This window comes from Neltuma alba, unplaced genomic scaffold (assembly GCF_004799145.2).
Source record: "Neltuma alba isolate B1F8T4 unplaced genomic scaffold, ASM479914v2 tig00011128_pilon, whole genome shotgun sequence".
Lineage (NCBI taxonomy): Eukaryota > Viridiplantae > Streptophyta > Magnoliopsida > Fabales > Fabaceae > Neltuma > Neltuma alba.
The window spans coordinates 91998-108848 of NW_021635864.1; the positions used below are offsets into that span (position 1 = coordinate 91998).

Genomic DNA, 16851 nt, shown 5'->3' on the forward strand with positions numbered 1-16851 from the left:
GACCCTTAATTTTGTCCAGCGCATCGCTTGAACACAGAATATGCAAACGCAATGCAAGCGTCACGCTCACGCTATATTAAATAGTACACATACTACAAATATGGAACTTGATTCGAATTCGCAGGCTGAAATGATCTTGACAGGCCCTCTCGAGTTCATGAGAATGGGCTTGCAATCTCCGAAACCGGAGACGAAATCACAAAGCCCACTTCAACGAATGAGCCTTATCCGCAATCTCGATCGGGATAATTTGGAATATAGGATTTGCAGTCAACGGTCCCCCCAGTGAGTCCTTGTGAGTTCTACGGTCACGATCTAAGCACTTCTATGTAAATTTCGATGCCTTACCCACTTCATTCGCCACATGACAAGCCTCTTTTGCCGATTTCCAAGAAACAGCTGCCATTATTTTCCATGTGTTATGTTATCTTTGTTAGATATTAGCCGAGAGAGAACTCTCTATCACACGATGTCACATGCGAATAAATCACTACTACACAATTTTGATTTCCTGCAATAAGAAAACGACATGCAATTGATATCCAAGCAAGTCGCTACGGTTAACCACACACTTTCAGCTTTAAGATGGCCATGCTTGGTTGCTTCTTAAAAAGTTGAGAGGAAATTTTCTTATATACATTCGTAACAATTATGGTTCAATTATTTGTATATTCTTCTGGTTCGGTTCAATGGTTCTTCACTCCTTGAGTAACTGTCTGCAAGATAATATGGAGATACTACTCCAGTAACAAACAAATGCATAACTTTAATATAAAATTAGAGATTCCACGTGTTAAGTATCCACTGTCCAGTTACATATAGACCTCCATGCCAATAAATTTTGAGGATTGACACAAGGGGCAGAAACTAAGCTTACTTTCACAATCTTTACAAAGGCAGAGGTGTTTGCATGGTAATAAAAGCATGCTAACTTCGTTGACTCTGCATACCTTACAAGTCATCATCTCTTTCATATCATTGTTGTCCTTGGAGAGCAGGTGAAAATCAATGGAACGGCCATTGCAGCATGAAGCAGTATCATCTACCTCGCTATCGCCACATCCTTCTTTGCTATCTCTGCCTTGAGCATATACCTGCTGAAGATTGTACTTGAGAGCAGCAATCATGTTCTCATTGTATCTGGCACGTTTTTGCCAAGCACTTGCTTCAACGGTCAACTGCTCCATTCGCTCTTCAAGTTCCATGTTCCTCTTATTGATGCTTTCAACCTCCGCTTCTTTCTCATTAAGTTTCTGTAGGACTCTGTCTTCAACAATTGACATGCTCTGAAGTTGACTTGCTTGAACCTTCTCCAAAACCGTTTGCCGCAATCGTTCACCCTATCATAAAGGAGATAGTTGAAAATGCTATCTTGATATTATATATAAATCGAGTATTGCACAGCTTGTAGCAGTGGCCAGCCCAAGTTATAACAAGTATAATGCAGAGGGAGGTATTCGGAGAATGTAGTTGAGAGAAAGGTTGGTTAACAATCTCATGGCGCAGAAGAAAGGATGATCAGGATAACTGATTAGACTTTTTGAAGCATGAAGTCATATATGAGTATGACTTTTATTTGATCCCATCACTTTAATCGGAAGAAGTAAAACTCAGATGAAGTTTTATACCAGAGCACACATTCGTTCTTCCAAGAAAAAATGTAAATTAACTTCATCATTGCCAGCCCACTGGCATTTAGAGATAAGGGAAGAACATGGATCTCCAGCAGCTGATCAAGAAAACTATAATCTTAGGTACGCATGCCACTCAATTTACAGCAACCCATCGTAAGAGCACACTCAACATTTCAGAATCAAAAGATGGGGAGGAGAGGGGGAAGGAGCTATATTTTGATTTTTTTTAAAAAAAAAAAAGCAAAGGAAAGAAAAGAAAAAAGTCACCGAAGAATGGAGATGCTCACAACTATCTCTTTGCTATGCTTATCATGGTATTGCAGGCTCGTCCAGAGTCCATAAAGTCTCATGGGATTGCAATCCTATCTAATCTAAAATTTGTCATCCATTCCATGAGGTGTCACCTTAGCCCCCTTGGACTGAATAGCACGGACAATTGAGATCATAGATAAGACTGAAATTTCTCGGACCATATGGAATCCAAAACCCATGTAATGACAAAGAAAATTGTGTTAACATTATATTTCTATTACACCAACCCTCCTTCGAATCTGTATTCCTTTGAACATTGGTGACCGTTTTATAAAGTTCACACAGATGCAGTTTGGGTTCTTGCAACCAGAATCAAAGCTAACCCCGAAAACAATCAAAATGCCAATTTTATTCTACTGAGTTAGATCGCTTAATAAAAGTCACAACAGACATACATCATCACCCAACAATAAACGATGTTAAACATGCTTAAACGGCATGGTGTGTTCATACAACAATAAAAATCCAGTTTCAATGAAATATACCGAGTTCTAACCTTAGCAAGTAGCTAAGTAAATTAAACTAGAATGCAGCACTAACCTCCACTCTAAGGTATTTTTGTATTTCTGCGTCCTGCTGCTGCAATTCACGCTCAATATCATCACCGATGAGTGATAGTAAAGCGGAGTCTCCAGTGGAAGCCACGCGGGTATTGTCAAGTGACAAACCCAACCCAGTGGAGACCGATCGAGTTTGGAGGAAATCTATGGAAGATATCTGAGAATTGTTCTCCAGAAAATCCTGTTCTTTTAGTCTTTTCCTCTCGGGCTCTAACCCGTAATTCCATTGCAAGTCATCTCCACCGTCACTACCGTCAGCAGGAGGAAATGGACCCGGCGCAAAGCCAACAACATGAACTAGAAAAGCGGCAGCACCCAACAATTCAAGGGGTTAGTTTTATATATCAACATAACGTAAAGGAAAGTAGCTACGCCTACCAGCACTAAACTTAAGAAGGCAAGAAAATGCTAAGAAAGAATTTAAACTCAAACTCGACTATTCAGCTATAAAAAGAAGATTTTGGATTCAAGATGGTCAAATGGTGACAAAACCCTAGCTTAGTTCATTTCTTTCATTTTTCACAAGCTGAAATTTTTTCCAGAGTAACAAAGAAACGTATCCTACTGAAATATCCCAATAAACAAGCGAAGCACACAAAAAGAAAATATATGAACAAAAAGGGAAAGGGCCGAAGCTAAAGATGAAGATTTTACGTACAAGGAGGAACATACGGAGGATGCTGGGTCTGATCTTGCAAATCAGGTGGATTATAGAAGGCAACTTGCTGCGACATCTGACCATCTACTGTCCGTAAACCTCTGCAAGTAACGCAACAAGAACCAAGAAAGGGAAAGAAACAATGAGCTAACAGATTGCTAACAAAAAGAAAGGTCGGTAAAATGAAAGGCGGAAAGAAAGAGAATTCCTTGAGATATTAAGAATTTTTCAGATAATAGTGGACAGTATTTGCCTGAATGATTTCGATTGTGGTTGTAGTGGTTGGGTTTGGTAGTGTTGTTGGAGGTGGTGCTGAGGGAAAGCCATGGTTGTCCTGAGAGAAGGAAGGTTCTGTCAAAATAAAATGGTGAGGTGGCCGAAGGAGGAAATTCTGAAATTTCTAGTTGCCCCTCCCATTTCATGATATTTCTGTAGATGTGCACAGAAAATCCAAAGCCCAAATTTGAGAGAACACCGCCCCAAGAATTTGATCCAATAGGCCCACAACCAAAAGGGACGGAAGTGGAGCTGCAGAGAGACAGGCTTTTCGTTTTTGACCAAAACGGAGAGACGGACTTGATATTGCCAATCCGTAGTAAATCTTTGCTCATAATCTTTTAACTTAAAGATCGTTATGATATCTTTAAACAAATAGTTATTAGACCGAGAATCCTGCACTATCAAGTTAGTAGATATGTTCTGTAATGAGCAGCACTGGGCTATTAATGAGGGGAGGTGAGATGAGGTGCATCGGTGAGGCAGTGTGCACCTGCGCCTTTTGCAGCACAATCAAATGTCATTAAATACTATAATAAATAGAAGGCAGTCTTGTCACGTATATGTCTTTTGTGCCATTAATTTTGATTATCTAACAATTCAATGAAGAGTGTACGCAAACGCAGCTATGTCTTGTTTGAAGAATGAAGGGCGAAAATATATATGGAATTCCATTCACACTGACAAGAAAGAAAGAAGATAAAGTGAAAAAGAGGAAGGGGATATGGCTGGTTATTTGACCCTGTTGATTTAGAGGAGAGAGATATGAATAAGGCAGATAATCAGCCTGTTTGGAATGGCGTTTTGCGGGCCCAAAAGGAGGTTTGAGTGGATGATAAGCCCAATTGGCTAATTGAGGGCGTTTGGGACAGCTTTTGGCCCATCCCATTTGAGCTCCAATCGTGCATTTTTTTTTTTTTTTGGTTTTCACCAGGGTATCCATCGAAACGAACCCAATGACTAATCCCTCGGGTACTGTCGGGCTCAAGATGGGGGCGACCCTCCCAGGCACGCTTGCTCCATTCCCATCCCTCTAGGAATCGAACCCCAAAGGCGATGTTTAAGGGACACAACTCCCAATCGTGCATTTTAATAAGCTGGAAGGGGTAGCTTTTGCACTGTGCTGCTGGACCGTTAGAAAATTAATTTCCTGTCAAATGATCATTTTTTATTCCTTCCTCATTTTTTATTCGTCATTTGCCTCTCCTCACTCGTAAGGTCACAGCTTCGCCGCTGGAGAGAAGACATGCCGTGCAGTCAAGAGTCCGTTGCTGTAGCTCCGTCGCGACTCTGCCATTCTCCGTCCATCGGCCGTCGTGAGTTGAGCGTTGTGTTCTGTTCGGTGGGCGAAGCTTCTCTGCGTGCTTCGTCGGTCGTCTAAAGGTGTTCGAAGGTCAGATCTGAAGACTCCTCCAACAGCTGTGGTGGCCGACATCTAAGCTTGGAGGTGAGTTGTCCCGTGTATATCTCGCGCAAAGAGTACAAGACAGAGCCCGATCTACCTTCCTCAGCCTCCGTAGTTTCGGATTCGGTACACATTGTCGAGCATCTCTGTTCTTTTCTTCTTCTCTTTTCGTCTGCGTTTCTCTTGTTGCATGTGATGGCCGACCTATTGAATTGTTGTGGAGTTGGGCTGCTGTGAATGTTGCAAATTCATCCGAGCTGTGTTTTGTCTGGTTAAGCTAGGTACTCACGGTTTTCGGTTCCTTCATCCGAGCTTCTGTAGAATTAAAGAAACAACCATGATAATGTTAATTCGATTGCATGTAATCTGTTCAAGTATGGATTTTGTGCAACAATGGCCATTCATAACCTTATAAGGAGGCATTCAGGCTCCAACTTATTTTTTGAACAAGTTGAAAATGGTAATATAGTTGGCGAACATGACGAGACTGAAACTAGTTAACCATCGTCTTCAAATGTTACATTACAGTCTTCATCGCATATGAATCGCGTTCGTGATGCAATCAGAGACCAAATTATCCATAGCTTATCAATTAATTAATTATGTAATATTTCGTTTCACTTTGTCACAATACTGCAAATTGGAGTTCATAACTGTTTTATCCATTCAAATTATGTTTCGCTTTATATTTGCACTATTTTTTTCATTTCTCTGATGTTTTCAAATTTAATTCACTCAATCAATTTCATTTCCTCATATTAAATTAATTTAAATTCATTGTGTTATGTCAATTCATATTTTTATCATGTTTCAAGGGTTGTCTTGTAAATTATTTCTTATGATTTCTCTAAAGTTTTCAATTTTAATTGACTTTATATATTTCACTTTTTCATTATATTATCTCAATTCATTTTTTTTCGTCTTTCACTTTATATATCAAATATATTTTTTTTGAGTTTTCTAAAATTTTTATAATTTAATTCACTCATTTAATTTGATTTCTTCATATTAAATTATCTTAATTTCATTATATTATGTGAAATTATTTTTTTAATCATGTTTCATTATTTATTAAATTCACACCCATTTTGGTCATTTTACAACCAAACTTACTTTTACTTAACCATAATCCAAACAACCTTTTTCCAATCTCACTTTTGTAAACTAGCTTTTTTTAACTCTAATCCAAACACAATTCAGCTTATCCAATTTAACTTTTACCAATCTTCACTTCTCCATAAGCTACTTTTTCAATCGCTCGTCCAAACAGACCCAATAAGTTTGCCTCTCTTTTTTTGTCCTTTTGTGTTTAATGTTGTGACAGGGTTGAACAAAGGAGAATAGAATAGAATAGTTATGAAGCAGAAGTGGAGAAACAAAGAATGTTGTTTGTGGGGGAAAAAATCTGGGTTGCGCAAACAGGTGATGCTGGGCATTACATTATTTGTGGCCCGCCCCTCATGGTGAGGCTTGGCCTTCGTTTTTACTGATAAATCATGTCGATGCCCGTCACCCACTTACTTTCCTATAAACGTTTACTTGATACTTTCTGTTGAGCACAAAGATGATCCCGATGGTAATTTTGGGGGAACGGGGTTAAAGTCAATCTCAAAGAAGTGAAAAACTCAGTACACGATTCATATGATTCCGTATTTCATTATCCCTTTTTTTTTTTGGTTAATTACTACAATATAATAGCAGAAGTCTTCTTTCCGTTCAAACAATCAAACCTATTTTTCTCCAGAGTTCAGACCGGTAAGGATATGCATCAATGAAATATTAAAAATTGGCCACAATGTCCTTGCGAAGGACCTCATTTTTGTCAAACCAAGCAGTACATGAGGCTGCAACTATCAATTTCGTGTAGAAGAATCGCATTAGTTAGACATCAACATAGTCTGAAAATCAAGTAAAGAGCCATTGGATGATATTTTAGCCTTTGAAAAGCATCAACTTGCAGACTTGAAGCAGAAGCCAACCATATAATAATTCTTGCGTAATCATGTTGAATAAAGAATACTTGATTAATTAATAATCACCCGCACTTTTGTTCCTCCCATGGCCATTGGCTCCACTTTTGCCTTCACACCTACCGCTCCCTTTCCACTTCTCTCGGATTCTAACTCTGGCAGAATGATGACGCCCAGATACCGCGGTGGAAAACAGAATACTCTGCATTAGGGGACTAGGAATTTTTGAAAATATCATAAAGGACTGAGAACCATGGAGGAAAACAAAATACAATGAAGATTGTGTTTTCAATAAATTTCAGGTCCTTGAGTATACCATTGTCCTATTTATAAGGCATTTTTATTATATTTCATATAGATTAAGAAAAACTTTAAAATGCATTAGTTCTCCATTAAAATATAATAATTTTCCTAATTTACCTATATTTAATATATACAATTTTAAAAATAATAATTATTTACACCATAATAAATGAAAGGCAAAATAATATATTCACACTAAAAATTTAATAAAGTGATTTATGAATAAAAAAATATTCTCTCTCTAATCTATAAATAAGAGCAGAGGACTATTGGGATGTTATTCTCCAGCTAACTTCTCTCTCTTTCTATCTCTCTCTCTATATACATATACTCTTTCGGTCCTAAATATAAGACTCTTATACTAGTGTGTATAAGAGTCTTATATTTAGGATTAGAGGAGTACATAGTCAACTAACACCGCCCGTAAAATGGTGACCCTCTGCCTTTGTTTTAAGACTGCTTCTTCTCCACACATGGAACTCACATCATATCGGATCATCTGGCGCCGGTGAGGAATATAAATAAATTGATAATATATGGCGGGCAACTTAATGTTGACATACTAACGCATTTATTATTAAATTTGGGAAATTTTTAATTTTTAATAAAAACCGCCATCGTTCGAGATTAGGGCATTATAACGACCCATTTTCGGGAGAACAAGTCATGCCGACAACTGATAAACTCGGCGCAAGCTCTGGAGTCTGGAGTGTGATCTGGCTTTTGAGTAATCTTTATTATGACGGAGCAATATTTTATAGGCAAACGGTAAAATTATAAGTTCCTCTATTGCAAAAAAAATATCCGCCCTCCCGTGAGTTCCTCTCATAGCCCTCGTTCGGAACTAATTTGCCCTCTTTGGTAGCTACCACTTCAAAATTCCCTAGTGATTTCAAATTTTAAAGGGCCACGTCATGTGAAATTTGCAACACGTTTCGAAAGGATTATCATCTCACAAGCATCAAATTTCGCACATGAATTATATACTTTCTCAGTTTCATATTAAGATCGTCACGGTAATATGAGTACTGTTTTTCATATTTCACAATACAAGAATGCATTGAATTTTTCACTTCCCGTTTTGCTCCTAGTTAATGTTTCACGTTTCATAATATGAAACTGACGGAGCATATATTCAGTATTCACACATCAATGCTACGAGACTTCATCAAGGGCTATTATTGGAATGAATCTTCATGGATCTGTGAGACAGTGTTAGTACGTTGCTTGGTTGTCAAGCACGTGAGCTAGAATAATGGATTCCCGATGAAAGACAAATGAACACAACAACATTCATTCTGGTGAATCGCGACAGAACAATGCCTCCCAACGTTGCTTATTCAAATGAAATAACCAAACCATAATTATGAATCTGCACCACTTGGGAGGTTGCATTTGTTTTTCGAGCCATCATTTGCGTAGGCATCCGGGAGATTGAACTTGCTGCATCCGATTCTATTAGCCTATAATTACTCCATCAATAAACGCAAGTGCTCCAATAGGAGGATCTGGGATTGAGTAAATTATTTGACTTTCACCTTTAAATATAATTGTAAGAAATTGGAGAATAATGCTCAAGCATTAACAAAAAAGGGTTTAAAAAATGACATACATAAAGGAAAACCATAATTAACAGATCACTCACAAGTATGTCTACACCAAGCCATTCAAGACAGCCTGTTATCATCTTCTCCACTATGCAATATAGAACTTTGGCAGCGAAAATGCTCAGAAACGCGTTCAAATTTCTTCGTGTCCTGCCCAGAAGCCTTTTACAGCTGTACCCCCCGCTCTTTCCTCATCTTAAAGAACCAATGAAATGAATACACGTATCACATTTTCTTTATCTTTTTCTTTTTCCCCGCTTCTGGGTTTCTTCTCGCTGTGGAATTCCCGATCAATCGTATGTGCACGATTTCTTCAGAGAAATCGTGGCGTTGATGTGTTTAGGATTCAGATTTATAGAACAGTCGATCCTCTTGTTAAATTTCGGCTTCACCAACTTGCCAAGAACGTAAGCTCTGGATCGAAGCTCAAAACTTAACTTCAATTGTACTGGAACTGAAGGCGCACCGGTTGAACTACTCAGGCCCGCGCCGCTCCCGTACAGAGCAATCTTGTTACCCATCACTGCCACCCTCACTGTTCTTTGACTATTTCTTGATTGATGAAACTTCTTCATCTGTAATCCCCAAGTTTATTTGTATGTATATTCAAAAAGAGATTAGACTTTTTCGAAAGTTTTGAGCTAATGAATTTCAGTATGAACTTAAAAATAAGTTTTGAGCTAGGATGATGGGTTTCGAAGCTTACTTCTCCGGAACCAATTACGATTTCCGAATAGAGCAGATCCAGAGGTGTTGCGGAAACATGGACCCCAAAAAATGTGCCAGTGTTGCGATATGTGAACTTCACGGTGGAATTCAGGGATATCATATCGGTGGCCACTCCTGTGGAATCCGAACCAGCCTGAACCGTGATATGATCAAACTTTATGCTCTACAAGATGGGAATGCGAATCGATCAAGACCAAATCGGGAATTGATTCAACTATTCGATATTTCTGAAAATTAAGGACCGGAATGCAAACCTTTATGGCAATTTTGGGCTTCATCGGCTTACTGGCGCCCCAGAGAATTAGAGAGAAGACAGTGAAAAGAAGAATGAAGCCAACAACAAAAGCCAGGACATAGCAGCGACGAGGGAGAGGCTTGTGGCGGTCTTCATTGGGAAGAAGACCCTCTTCCTCGATGACATCAGGTTGCTTCCATGACTTCTGAGACTTGCCATGGGGAGCACGAGAAGCATCGTTGGGAGATATTTTGCGAGATCCAGAGAACCTGCTAGAGGAAGACTCGCGAGAGTGGTGACCCAGTGAGGCGTGGGAATGAGGGGGAGACCCCATGGGGCTGAGCGCAGGGGTGGAGTGAAACGAGGTCGCCGTCTTCTCTCCATCGTGGGAATCCCTAGAAGGGCTCTGCACGTAGTACACCGGCCGCCGAGGAGACCTAGTGGGTGACGAAGCGGCGAGGCTGGTCACTTCAGAATCCGTCTTGGCGTGCATTCTGTGATCTCTCCAAACTCCAGCTCACAAGAAGTTTCTCTATTGCGCTTCTTCTTCAGATCATTAGCAGAATGTAGAATAATGGAGTCTGATATACTGTGAGCTGGCCTTTTACGAGGGGGGCGGTTTGACAGGAAAATTAAGAAAATGCATTAGTGGGTAATCCGATTGTTAAAACATTTTTATACGTTACTAAACCACCGGCAGCAGATATTAATATAGTAACTCAAAAAGAACAGTAACCGCATCACATGGGGCTTTTTTTTTTTTTTTTGGACTCACATCACATGGGGCTGAGGCCGAAGACAAAAGCGCAGATGTGCAATGAATAAAACCCTAATCTAATCATTGACCCGACACCCACATTCCAGTTGTCACTTAACGCGAATCTCCCAACGATGACCCGTTGTGTGATGATATCACAGCCTTGCTGCTCACCACCATTTGTTTTCTCCCCCCCTGCCAGCAGCCTTGCTGCTTTCCTGCACCTAAATAATTCCTTCTAAATTTTGACCAAAAATAATAATAATAATAATTCCTTCTAAATTGACATTTTGTTTTTTTTAGCTGGGTTGGCAAAACTATACAATCTTCTAATAAATTTGTGGCCAAAATAACAATTATTATGCTATATCAACAACCGCCATATATTGTCCCACTCATTGACATTACAAAATGTCGGTTGTAGCTTTCTTTATCCAAAAATTTCAAAAAAATATATATTTAGTTTTTGTACGTTTTGAAATATGACGCTGATGTTTTTTAAGCAAAATTACACCGCGTTTGCTCAGGTTAATATTTTTAGTATTAAAATTTAACAATCATTTTCTTATGATAAAAAGTTAATTATTTGCCTTTTAAATATTTGAATTTGTATCTTTAAAAATAAAAAATAAGACTACCAGTCTGATCTTTTTATTTGTAACATGTTGTCGCATAACAATGAATGTAGTAAATCAACAAAATTTTTCAGCACTTTGGATATTAAAAAAACACATAGATTAAAGCGCTACGCAAACAAACTGTAAGGCCACCTATGCTAGTCTTGCATCAGTTGCAAGGACAAGATTTTAATTCACAAAAAACTGAAAAAGTGTGTCGGTGGCCTTATGATCCACATTGGCGTTAGGAAAGGGGCGAAAATCTTAGATTTAACAAATTTTGACTTAAAATAAACGTATCAACAAAATAGGGTAGGATTCTCGTGCAAATATAATAGTATCTCCGATTTTAATCTTATTTATAATTTATAAACAAAAACTAATAATTAGAACGGAGGTAATAATATGATAATAACCAGAGACGGTTGTGGAGGGTTTCTAAGTTTTTGTGATTTTGGCCAAAATTGCAGCTTTTCGGAGAGATGTGTTCCGGAGGATTTCATCATCCGGTGAAGCTGGACCCAATCGCATTCCGGTCAAGTGTTTCGGATCGGCAATCATTTTCTGCTCTTCCTCCCCTTGACAGAGGAAATGAGGTGATTCCTAGCTCTGCATCCAACCAAGTATAAAAAAGATAATATTTAAGACGCAAGAGAAAGAAAATAAGAGTTTCCTCATTCCCGAGTGGTGTTTGGTGTGATTAAAATAAACAGTGCTAAAAGGATCACAGATGCACATAACAACAATAATTCTGGGCAAGTTTGGCTTTTCAAAATGGATTCCATGCTCCACTACTGCACCCTGCTTTTTTTAACTAAAGGGGAAATATATTGAAAACAAATATTTACAGAGAGGGAGCACAACCAGACTAGGCAATAGGCAGTAAAGTACTGTACCCTCCTTGTCATAATGGAATCATTTCGTGCCAAATTTTTTCCATTTGAATCATGAAGAAACTGACTTCCTCGGTACCAAACCATCCTGTCTTTCATTTCCCCCCTCTTCTTTTCTTTCCACTCCTCTCTTAACAAAATCTCCATAAACGCACTGCACAACGATCTCATTCTCATTAACTCATACAGTAGTGCCTAATTAACTGGACCAGTATGAAACAACACAAGTAAGGACGTTCCTTTCTTTCTTTCTTTTTTCTATCTGAAAGTAAGTTTCTTGTTTTTCTAAGATCATATTTATTACTGATCGATTTTTAATATAAAAACTAGTTTAACTTTTAATTTTATTTTAAATATAAAATCTCAATCAGCTTTATGTTTATATTCATTTATTTTTTTCAAAGTAATCATTGTAGTGGTTGCACGTGTTAATTGTTCCATCAAATGATAGCTTTAGGTAATAAACATAATTAACAGGAATATTTTTAAAAAAATAACACATCTTTATTACCAAACCACCTTGTCTTTCACTTTTCTCCTCTTCTTTTCTTTCCATTCCTCTATAAGGAGGTGTTTGGCAACTTCTAAACTATAGTTTTAAAAGTATTTTTTCGCAAAATAAAATAAATTTTTCCACATGTTTACTTTGTAAACCATCAAAACACTTCTAAAATCATGATTTGGTTTTTATCCAAACACGCCCTTAAAAACTCCATAAACGCACTGCACCACGATCTCATTCTCATTGACTCATACTGTAATGCCTAATCAACTGGACCGGTATGAAACAGCATAAGTAAGGACGTCCCCTTCCTTTTTTTCTATCTGAAAGTAACTGCCTTGTTCTTCTAAGATCATATTTACTACTTCTCGGTCTTTAATATAAACATTAGTTTAACTTTTAATTTGATTTTAAATATAAGATCCAATCAATTTTATCTTTATATTCATCTATTTTTTTTCAAAATAATCATTGTAGTAGTTGCACGTATTAAATGTTCCATCAAATGATAGCTTTAGCTAATAAACATAATTAACAAGAATATTTAAAAAAAACACGTATTTATTACAAATAACTAATTTAGCTAATTTTTTTAATCTTTCTAAATTAGTCAACTGCGTCTTTTATTAAGAATTGAATGTAGTATTACATTTAAAATGACTTATAAGCGTGTTTCATAAATCATAATTAAAAGACTACTTATAAATTATTTTAAACGGGCCTAATTTGTTTGAGAACAAAAGGAGAAGTGGAGAAAGGGGTCAAACTAATTAAGGTTGGTATAGAGCATACAACTTACCGTAATTCTTTTTGTTTTCAATATAAAATCTTATTAACTCATTTGTAAAATTCAAAAAAGTAAATACATACTTATTTAGACAGAAAAAAGTAAATTATTAATGTCCCATAGTGGGACCGATCAGGAGCGGGGGTGGACCAACAGGCAACGGCATCTAAAACCAAAAAAAGAGTAACAATGTGGCCCACAGAATACGAAGTGAATGAATGAATCAATGTGGCCATGCTTTAACGGAAAATACATGGACTGGATACCCTTCTTTCTACACATGGATCAATGAGGTTCAAGCCTATCGCAACTCCTGGTCCCTTCTCCTGCCTCTTTTCTTATCATTCAATTGTCCCTTTGTGCCTAATAATTATTTAATTCACTCACGCATGCCCTTCTGATAACATCAATATTGCAGAACTCTATCCAGTGCTACATGCTATATAAATTCTAATTAACCATGTCCTCTAAATAAGATCGACGATATAATGATCATTAATGTTGAAGCGAATGCATATAATTTTGACTTGAGTAACAAGAGGGGCATTTTTAGTTAGCTCTACCTAGCTACTTCGACAGGTGTGGTCACTACAATCGGACTTCGAACCACGTGTTTCAGATCCGTCCAAACAAGATGCCCAAAATATACATCCTCGTCGATCATTTCTGGTCCTTCTATTCTCAACTTGTAGCTTTGCTTCTCGTTCTTCTCCTTGAACACCAGCTTATCCGGGATGACGTAGACCTGAAACCCTTTCACGGGCGTAATGCTTGCCTTGTACGTTGTTTGCCCCTCTCCAACATTGGTCACTGTTCTCTTAAATTCTGTGGCCTTTTTGGACCCATCACGGGTAGAAGACGATGTGACCCCACCATCAAAGAAAGCAATGAATGAGGGATAATTAAGGTCCAAGGAAGGTTTGGAGCAATTGTTGGAAGAGGATCTAGTAATAATGGAAATGTTCTTTTGGGTGAAGTTCAGTGCACAAAGAAGATTCACGTAGTCTTCAATTCCTGCATCGTAAACAAGCCCAGGGTCGAGGGCTCTATTAGGGTTAATATGACCAGTTCCCAAGGCCAGAGGAGAAGCTGATCTGTAATCATCGCCAATGTCTTTGATGAGTCCGAGGGTATTGTCCAGCATGTCGGATGTTGTCATTATGGCTGACCGAATGGCGGCGGGACTCCAATCGGGGTGTGCTTCCTTTAAAAGAGCGGCTACTCCGGCGACGTGAGGACAAGACATGGATGTCCCAGATAGCAAATTGAAGTTACTGAATAAGTTCTGGGACTCCAACTCTGCTGCCGGAACTTTTTGGGGCCATGCAGCCAAGATTAACGTTCCAGGAGCCATAACATCAGGCTTTAACACGAATGGGCAGCTCTGTGAAGGTCCTCTGGAACTATAACTATCCACAGTTGGGGCTGGTTTGGTCCCCAAGACCGTCATATTGAAAGCCATGCTTGCCCTTGGATTTGAGTTCTTCATTATATAATCTTTGATCATCTCTCCTCTCTCTGGATTTATAAAGATGGACGGGAACTTGGTCTGAAAATAAAATGTGATGTCAGGGCTATTTGTTATGAACACGCCCCCCAAAACTTTTGCTCTGTCAAGGTTATCCACTTGATCACCAAGGGTTCCGTTCTTCTCTTCACACACCACAACCTTTCTCCTGACTCGAATCAATTTCTTCAAGTTGTCACACTTGCCCATGAAGACCAACGGAAAGTTCTGGCTTGCGGAGAAGTTTCCAGGATAGAGAGACAAGCCATGGAGTTGAACTTCATGATTACTGCAGAGTGTTAGGGTCCCGTGAAATTCACGATCCAAGGTGCCAGCAGCTACAGTTATTGCCCACGGTGTTCCGTTGTGCAAAGTTTCAAGAGATGGCCCGTGGTTCCCTGCTGACGTGGACACAAAAATGCCTTTCTCTATGGCTGCAAAAGTTGCTATAGCAATAGGGTCTTCGTACAAAGCAACCCCATCAAACCCCAACGACAGTGAAATAACATCCACACCATCTGTTATAGCACTGTCAATTGCAGCTATTACATCAGATGCGTAGGCCCCAGATTCCCAAAGAGCCTTGTACATAGCCACATGAGCCTTTGGAGCCATGCCCATTGCTGCTCCAGAGGCGTACCCGAAGTAAGATGCACCTTCAACATGACTTCCTGCTGCGGTGGTTGACGTGTGTGTCCCGTGACCGTCCATGTCACGGGTGGAATTCACCGCTATGGTGACGTTTCGGTTCTCGGCCAGCAATCCTTTGTTGAAGAATCGAGCTCCGATGAGTTTCTTGTTGCACAGTGATGAATTGAATTGGGTACCACTTTCACACCGTCCTTTCCATCGAGAAGGGATCTCAGACATCCCTTGGTCTCGAAAGCTTTCGCTTTCTGGCCAAATGCCAGTGTCAACCAATCCAATGATTATGTCCCTGCCATAGTTTGAGGCCGGCCATGCTCCTACTTTGGGATTGAGACCAAGGAATTGGGACGAGTGGGTTGTGTCGGGTTTGACAGGCAAATCACGGAATGATGAAATATAGCCAGCGGAGGTCTTAAGAGCTTCAAGCTCGGAATGGGTTATGTGTGCACTGAAACCATTCATGACGTTGGTGTAGCTATAGATGAGTTTCGAAGAGGAAGAGGTAAAATTAGTGGAAACTTGAGGGCTGTTCAGTGCGGAGGCAAGGGTGGACAGGTACCAGGTGTGTTGAGTGGAGAAGGGTTTAGGCATGGCTGATACGTCCATGTGGATGATGTAGTTGTCAGACCGATCAGCCAACGTGAAGATGGGGCGCAGGATTGCAATGGAGGATACCCACAGCCATACACAAATATGAGAAGTCATTGCTGATAGCAGTTTGAATTCGGATGGCTGTTTTACGACACGAAACTAACTCAAGAGACTTATTTAGAGGAGCAAGGGGTATGGTTAGCCCCGAGGGATTCCCCACTTTGTCACCACATATGTTCCAAGTTGTGCTGATGGTATCTTACTGGCGGACCACGGATGTCTTATCAACAAGCCATGCCCATGTGTCCTGTGGACCTTTTTTTCCCCTTTTTCTTCTCAAGAGTCAACTTTTTACTTTATCTTTTTAGGATAATGTGAGTACATATTTGCATTCAGAGCTTAATTAACTTTAATTAGGGGTGATTAATTCATGTGTTTGGTGCTATTTTGCGCATTAAGCAACATGGCTGGCAGCAAACGCCTTATTAGTCAAACGTCGTGCACCGGAGCGGTGCTCAAGCATTGAAACGGAGTTGAATTATTCGAAATAAAGTGATGAGGAAAGAGCTGCGGAGCATGGAGAACAATAAGGGCGGGGACAAGGGACAATCAGAGTATAATCTCCAAGAGTGAATGGGGAACAATAATACTCAAAGTGTTAGGCATGTTATGTGAAGAAACAAGAAAGACTGAATAATGGTGGCACGAGGAATCATCCCGTGCGCCCACAATCGCATATACACAAGGGTCCTGATGAAAGGTAAGTCCGACTGTGTATGTGTGTGGCGTAAATAAGGGGCTAATTAGATATAATATGAATATATGATAATACATGTCGGTGAATACGTGGAGGTAAAAGG

General features: G+C 39.2%; 3 protein-coding genes across 3 annotated transcripts; all 3 read right to left on the minus strand.

The window, feature by feature from the left end:
- Nucleotides 1-746: 746 nt before the first annotated feature.
- Nucleotides 747-3552, minus strand: LOC114761698 (probable BOI-related E3 ubiquitin-protein ligase 2). The gene is made up of 4 exons (XM_028951125.1): nt 3418-3552; nt 3165-3265; nt 2487-2803; nt 747-1340 (listed from the first exon to the last, which is right to left on the minus strand). Exons 1-4 carry the CDS (start codon nt 3489-3491, stop codon nt 813-815), a joined length of 1020 nt encoding a protein of 339 aa, XP_028806958.1. The 5' UTR covers nt 3492-3552; the 3' UTR covers nt 747-812.
- A 5089-nt stretch (nt 3553-8641) lies between these two features.
- Nucleotides 8642-10290, minus strand: LOC114761632 (uncharacterized). Its single transcript, XM_028951048.1, has 3 exons — nt 9709-10290; nt 9432-9617; nt 8642-9300 (listed from the first exon to the last, which is right to left on the minus strand). The coding sequence occupies exons 1-3, from the start codon at nt 10180-10182 to the stop codon at nt 9016-9018; spliced, it is 945 nt and encodes a 314-aa protein (XP_028806881.1). The 5' UTR covers nt 10183-10290; the 3' UTR covers nt 8642-9015.
- A 3476-nt stretch (nt 10291-13766) lies between these two features.
- On the minus strand, nt 13767-16105 carry LOC114761641 (subtilisin-like protease SBT1.9). Its single transcript, XM_028951055.1, has one exon. It carries the CDS (start codon nt 16103-16105, stop codon nt 13805-13807), a length of 2301 nt encoding a protein of 766 aa, XP_028806888.1. The 3' UTR covers nt 13767-13804.
- Between the last annotated feature and the right edge of the window lie 746 nt (nt 16106-16851).